Genomic DNA, 7,425 nt, shown 5'->3' on the forward strand with positions numbered 1-7,425 from the left:
GCTGGGAGGGGATGGCTGTGGATCCAGGAGGAGCTGGTGCCAAGGAAAGGCAGTAAGGAGTGTGGGGAACTGCCTGCCAGGGCAGCTTCAATAATGCTTTGCAATAACACTGGCAGCCAACTGTAATATCCTCAGAGATGTTAACTGCAGAAAAGCACTACTTGAGGTATTAATTTTTTTTTCAATCAAATATTTTGTGTAGTACAAATCACTGCCTGAATACAGGAGTGTCTGCAGAGGTCCCTGGCAGAAATATCTGACAGCTCTTTGCAAGGGGAGGGATGCCCATCCTCCTGCCCTGAGGAGTGCTAAAGAGTTCGTAGCTCTGAAGTATGTGTGGTGAATTTTAGGGCTGGTACAGAGAGATGAACTGACAGCTCTGTGCTACCCCATGGTTGTCACCTTGTACCACTGCACCCACATCCCTCCTGCACTGGCAGCACTGTGAGTAACACGGCGTGGGGGGCAAAGTGGTTTGTTCAGTAGCAGAACAAGGAGCTCACTTCTCACATGAATGTGAGCCTATAAAGATGTACTGATGAATATGAAAAGAATAGTTGGGGCTTCCTTTTTTTCCAGTAGAGGCTGTAGGTTGCAGTGTTGCCTACTCTATATCCCCCATAGGCCAATATTATATTTCCTACCAGGAGTTGTGACCTGCTGTTTGAAACAGCTGCTGAGCTGCCAGGAGAGCTGATATCTGCCTGGTCAGATGGAGAAGTGTAATACAAAAGACTATTGTTTTGCCATTATCTTCCTCCTCAGTCCTTCATTACTGTTCAGTTCAGATCATTACAAAACGCAGGAGCTGGGAAAACACTTCTCTCACTTTACCCAGAGCAGTTGGCAGTCGAGTTATCTCTTACACTGGTATAAGCAGGAAAGGTGCTTGCATAATTGCATGGAAAAGTGGAAACAACCTGCCAGTTTGGGAAGCTGTGCCTGGCAAAATGAGGCTCCTCCGGCTCTTACGGAAATTATGGAGGGTGGAAAACAGCAGGATTAGGGCCAGGATTCAGGGAGAAGGAGAAGAATGAAGGAAAGCAGAGCAATGGCAATGTGGTCCCCATGGTCCCAAACAGGTTTAGGAGGGAAGCACTGGTGGTGTTGTGCATCTGCTTCAGGTGCTGGCACCACTGGAGTGTGTGCAGTAGAGTAATAAATCATCTGTAAAAAGTAAAACCACATCATGTTTGAGAGGAACATTGAACAGCTGTGGGGGAACTGCAGGTAGGACTCCTTTTGAGGAGGGAGAACGTGAGCAGCGAGTCAGCATTTGTTCGTGTTTTATTTGGATCCATCTGGCAGCCTCTTTGGTATGTGTTGTGAACATTGTGAATAACTGTCTCTCTCCTTTCCTCCCCCTGATCTTTCCTGCAGTGGTTTCCAGTGACAGTGAGAGCGACTCGGAGCTCAGTTCCTCCAGCCTGGATGACAAGCTCGTACCGATGGGGTCAAAAGGCTCACAAGGAAGCAAACTCCGAGCAGGACTGGGTGAGGAGTTGCTGGTCCTTGTGGCTGGAGGGTGGATATTAGGAAGAGATTTTTTACAGAGGCAGTGCTCAAGCATTGGAATGTGCTGCCCAGGGAGGTGGTGGATTCACCATACCTGGAGGTTTTCAAGCTGAGACTGGCTGTGGCACTTAGTGCCATGGTCTAGTGACCACGGTAAGGTTGGACTCGCTGATCTTTGAGGTCTCTTCCAACCTGGTTGATTCTATGATTCTATGATCTACTGGCTGTGGCTGTGCCAGGTGAGGATCTGGTCCTTTCTCACTGGAGTAGGTGTTGGGTCATTTCATTGCCTGCAGCCTTTCAGGACTTGCCCTTGCAGTTGGAATCTGTTCCCAGCTGCCCAGCAGCATGTCTCCATCCAGCTCCTCACTCCTGGCTTTGCAGCACTGAAATTGCTGGTGCTGGTTTAGGAGCAGAGCCTGAAGAATTGGGTTTTACCCTGTGTCCTCAGGGTGCTTGGCTGGGAGCTGGGAACGTTGCCACTCCCTTAGGACTCAGCTCAGCATCTGCACCCACTTCTTTTTCCCTTAGCAGCATCTCTGTTGTGTCCCTGCAGCACCCATCAGGGAGCCCATCAGGGCTCTGGGGAGCACCCAGTCCCTGACGCTGTCGGGGAGCCGCAGCAGCCTGGGCAGTGAGCAGGGGGCTGAGCTCAGTGCTGCAGAGAGCTGCCCCAGCGACCAGCCCGCGGACACACGCCACAGCAGAGTCCCTGGTAAGCTGAGCCTCCTCTCTGCCTACATCCCTGCTTTTGGGGCTGACTTTCCCTCAAAGCACAGCTTTCTCAGAGGCACCCCTGGCAAACCTGTGGCCCAGGATCACCTTTCCCTGCTGCTTTTCTCGTGGCAGATGCTGTCACGGCATTACATCTCCTACCCTAAATTCAGTCTATCCTGCAACGTTGTCTGGGGTGGGAGCTGCCTGCTTCCACATCCAGGAGCAGTCAGAGCCTGGGTCTTGTCCCCCTGCAAAGGCCTCGGAGCTCCTCTCTGTCCTGCAGAGCCAGCGGAACAGATTGAGCTGCTACTGAAGCAAAGCACGAGTCCAACAGCTTTATGAGACTGAAAAACATTTTTCCCGAAGTAAGATGGCTCTTAAAGCCAAGTGTGGCTTTTCCCAGAACTCTACAGTGCAAAAAAAGACACTTTTTTCCTCTCCTCAAAAAGCTGAGAACAATTAAGTGACTGGGAAGGCAGAGGCTGCTCTCACATCTGATTGGGAGCAGCTGAAAGAGATGCAAATGTATTCTCTCTCCAGTTCCCACTAATTTAGTCACTAACCCAGGTTATCTTTCAGCACTGGTCCCTCTCAAGCATCCAAACTGCCTGTTGTTCCTGAGCCTGGTTTGTGCTGGGCATAAATTGGATTAGAGAGAGGTTTATCCTTCAGTGCACCATGGAGTTATAGTTCCCCTTTCCAGTTTCCCATTGGAAATAGCTGGCATAAAATTGTTTCTCTTCTCTTCCCTCCCTCCCCAAGTTTCAGGGATTTGCAGTTTTCTTTCATTTTAGTTTTCACAAAGCAAATCAAACAAGTGAGCCTGGTTTGTGCTGGGCATAAATTGGATTAGAGAGAGGTTTATCCTTCAGTGCACCATGGAGTTATAGTTCCCCTTTCCAGTTTCCCATTGGAAATAGCTGGCATAAAATTGTTTCTCTTCTCTTCCCTCCCTCCCCAAGTTTCAGGGATTTGCAGTTTTCTTTCATTTTAGTTTTCACAAAGCAAATCAAACAAGTGATGCTTCTGCTCTGTCTTTCCTCCCTGTGGATTATAGTGCTGCCTCGGACTGGGTGGTTTATTTTAAGCTCCTGTTGGCTGTGGCATTAGAGACAGCAGATTCCTGTTGTGTGGTGGCTCTTCTGCCTGTGGAGCAGAGCAGCAGGTTGTCCTGTGGGATTGAAATGGGTGTTGGTGGGTAGCAGGTGTGACTTCTAGGGTGCTGCTTCTGCTGCTACGTGGCCATGCTGCAGGATGGATGGATGTGCTCCTGGATGATGTGTTTGTACTTAACAGCTTCTCTTCCTGCTGTTTGAACGAGTTGCTGCCTAGCCATGACAGTGCAAACAGTATTTCAGAGGGGGGAAAATAAGTGCTTTTTCTTCCTACTAAAAACTTCACATGCAAAGCTTGGTACAAGGGGTCAAAGCTTTCCAGTGGGATCTCTCCGTGTAGGTGGGAGAGAGCTTAAAATGACAGGCAGCATGGATATATATTTTTAAAAAGAAAACTGTAGCAATCTCATGAGCCCAGTTAAGGTAGTCCCTGAGATGTAGAGAGGATCCTGCTAAGGAAAAGGTTAGGGCAGGTTGGCTGGCTAGGGAGTAGCTGTAAAGATCTTTATTATGTCTGGGTTCATTTATTTCTCAGTCTTGCAGAGGGACTGCTTTGTTCAGACAAGAGGAAGGCTCCAAGCCCCCTGGGCTGGGGAAGGGAGGCAGGGACACCACAGTGAGTATTTTTTCTAATGGATCTCTTTAGGTGCCACTCTTTGCCAGAAAGCAGAGGCTGCTCATCTCTTTAAGGAGTGGTGGAGGCAATGGGTGCTGGATGTCAGGACTGGCGAGACTCTTCACTGTGGGACAGTCCCCAAGCTCTGCCGTGACCCAAAAGCAGAGCAAGAGGCAAGGATCCTTTCCCATTTAAATTGCTGATCCTCAGCTGCAGAACATTAGAAGAAGATTTTGCTGTAGTTTCTCTGAAAGGCTCTGCAACTTTCTAACACTGTGTCAAGAGCAATTTTTGCTTCATATTATCACCTCAGGTGTTGTTCTACCGGTGACTTTCTTTCCGCTTCTTTTTCTCACCTCTGCTCTAATTCTGCTCTCAAGTGCGACTTTGCAGAGCACTTTAGCATCCTTAAATCCCAGGCCACAGCCAGAAAGGGAATTAGAGAGTGGTACTGCAAATGCAGTTGCTCTCACAGTCCTTGGCTCTTTAAGCCTGAAGGCCAAGCCGACAGCATGGACGTGTGGCCAAGGGAAAACAAGGAGCTATTAAGAAGAGGTTGTAGGTTTCCAGTGCGTTGCTCTGGCTCCGGCTGAGGTTTGGTGAGGCAGATAATGAAGCCTGGGGTTTGTCATAAAATGACTCATTGTCAGAGCTGCATTGGGATTTAGGCAACCTCAGCCCATGAGCCAAAGTTTCAGGAGAGCAGTGAGTGGAGAGGCTGCCAATTTTATTATTTCTTTCTTTTACCACCTGCTCTCAAGGCCTTTCAAAAGCATCATTTTCTGTGGGGCTGCTGTTTCCTCTTCCTCTTCTGAAGCTCTGGAGGTGCCTGCTCAGACGTGATTGCTGTTAAGAAGAAGGTCAGGCACTCGTTTTCTTGAAGAATGTTTTATCCTACAGAAAATTAAATCTGCACATGGAGAAGTGGCACAATCTTCCTTTTCCCCTTACTTGCTCCCAGCTAGGGGAGGTGACTCACCTTGTTCTGCCTGTACATGTTGATGTTAAGAGATGCATCAGTTCAAAGAAGAGCAAACCCCTCACTACTGTTGATGATGACATTTTTATTAAGGAAAGGGAATATTAAATGGAATGAAACACAGAATTAATCAATATCTTACAATGGTTTTCTTTAGCCCGTGGAGAGCTTTGAATGGCGATAACATCTTTGATCTTGGGGCTGCTGCAGGCAGTAAGTTAAGCAAAAGACTTCTCTTCTCAGATCAGTAGCAAGTTCTGCGTTGATGGGACCCAGTTAATGGGATCCTCAGTGTCTTCTGGGGACCTTATCCCAGAAATGGGTCAATCCTGTTTGCTATTCCATGCATCTCCAGAACTGGTAGGGAACGATGAATGAGCTTGGCATGGGCTGTGGGGCTGCAGAAAGCTCTAATTTCTGCTTAAAGCTGGAGATTTGAGAAACAGCCATGAGAGAAGCTAATGAGCGAGTAGCATACGTCTGAGTGCAAATCACAGGCTCCACATCTCTGCTTGTTTGCCAAAGTGTTGTCTAAATCATTAATACTTAAAGAGTGGTACAGCAGCTGGCAGTTAAACAGAGCCACGTTAAACAGTGCTGGGGCTGAGATGATGATGGCAGTGCCTGGTGGGATGTAAAAAATTTGTGGCTTGCAATCATGAGGTGAGACAGGCAGGAAGGACCCCAGAAATCAGCAGATCCAGCCTGGACCCTTCTCCCAGGGTGCTGAAGCTGCAGCTCCTGGATCTCTCCCTTTAGCTGCTTTGTAGCTGTCACACTGGGAGAAGCTGAGCAAAGAAGAGCAAAAGGCCTGGAGCTGAGAGAGATGGGCAGGGAATGCTGCTTCCATCTCTCTTAATTTGGGGAGATTTATGCCCTGTCTTTCAGGAATTGACTGGATTTAGAAATGAGGTGGTTTTCTCTCCGTGGCTCAGTGCCTCCCCTGTTGGGGCAGGCAGCCACTGCTGCTCATAAATATGCAAGCTGTTAATACATGAGACAGGCAGAGCCATTCGGCATTATTTTCATGGCAGGAAATTCTCAGGGCATCTTTGAAGTATTAACTTCTCTTTTCCCTTCCATTCTGTTGCTCAGATGTCTGGTTTGGTCCCTCAGGGATGATGAGGAGGTAACATTTTGCATCAGTAGGTCTGACTACTCCATTCCATGTAGGAAAAAAAAATAAATCTGTCCTAACAGTAATTAGGCTCCAAATGGGATAGTAATTTCTTTAATGACTTTCTTCATGACAGTCTATGGGGAGTTGACTTTTGTTTTCCTGTGTGTGGTGAGAAAGTTACTTAAATGTTTTCAGGCTGCTTGTTTTCTTGTCCGTGTGAGCCACAGCCAAACAGTGTGGTCTTCTAGGGCTGGTTTGCAGCAGGGTGGAAGAGATGGGGAATCTCATCTCTTCCTCTCTGTGCCTTTGGGCTCTGCCTGCACTGAAGGCACAGATTAGGAAGGAAGAGAGTATGGTCAGATGTGGAGGAGAAACCCTCACCCACATCCCTCCTCTCCCCTCCAAGCCTCTGCCTCATCAAACTTTGAGCCCCTCTTCTGCTCAGAGCTTGCTGCCACTGCCCCAGGATTGAGTTTGCCTGCTGCCAAGGAGGATAAGTTGTCTGTCTTGCACAAGGTGAAGAAAATTGAATTGTGCCTTCATGGCTGAGAAGCTCTGAGCTGTCTCTGCCTGCTCATATCTGTACCGCAGAGTACTGAATGGTCCTGCTGTATTTATAAATAAAACATGTCTTTGGGTACTGAGAGTGTAAGGAAATGATTTCAGGTTTGCATTCCAGACATAATGCATTTGTAAATATGAACCTCAGGAGAAGCCTGTGCCCCCTTCCATGTTTTCAGGAATTAAAATAGTTTCATCTTCAAGTGGTAGAACCAAAACGTTTTCAGCTCTTTTAAGTCCGCCTGAAAGTTAAGTGAATAAAGGCCTGAGTAACTAAAAAATAAATTACTTTCCCTATTTCTATAATTCTTTATGGAGTTTTCAAATTGGAGGCTTTTCCCTTGAAAAATAGAGGGATGACAAAGATTCATTCTCATGCCTCTTTCACTCAATATATCTGAAAACAAGTCTGCTGCTGAAGATGAAACTCCTATTTTTGTGCCTTCTTTCACGTTGCAGAGGTCTGTGCCTTGGTCTTTGATCAAACAGCCTGTCTGGCCTCCTGCCCCCACCTCCTTAGACTTATTCTCTGCCCTTTGCAAGATGTTTACTCCTCAAGCTTCCAACTTTCTATTCAGTGCTCTGCACAAAGCACCGAGGGCAGTCGTTGATGTCGTCTTTGAAAACAAAGCATAAAGGAAAGAGCAGGGAAAGCCAGTCATCTAGAAGTTAAAAAGTCTGGATTTTGGAGTCTTTGTAAACACATGGAGAGGTTTTATGGCTCAGGAGGTTATTTCTCAGCTGGGATGTCAGCCAGCAGCTGGTGGGAGGAATTTGCAGGACTCCTTGTGCCTTGAACATT

The 7,425-nt window shown here is 47.4% G+C and overlaps 1 protein-coding gene across 1 annotated transcript in view; it reads left to right on the forward strand.

The window, feature by feature from the left end:
• Positions 1–7,425, forward strand: part of RPH3AL (rabphilin 3A-like (without C2 domains)) — a 28,629-nt gene that overhangs the window by 20,494 nt on the left and 710 nt on the right. The window contains exons 6-7 of the mRNA XM_009084424.1: positions 1,381–1,494; positions 2,072–2,230. Of these exons, the coding sequence (XP_009082672.1) occupies positions 1,381–1,494; positions 2,072–2,230 (273 nt within the window). The remainder of the gene's footprint in view (positions 1–1,380; positions 1,495–2,071; positions 2,231–7,425) is intronic.

This window comes from Acanthisitta chloris, unplaced genomic scaffold (assembly GCF_000695815.1).
Source record: "Acanthisitta chloris isolate BGI_N310 unplaced genomic scaffold, ASM69581v1 scaffold17091, whole genome shotgun sequence".
Lineage (NCBI taxonomy): Eukaryota > Metazoa > Chordata > Aves > Passeriformes > Acanthisittidae > Acanthisitta > Acanthisitta chloris.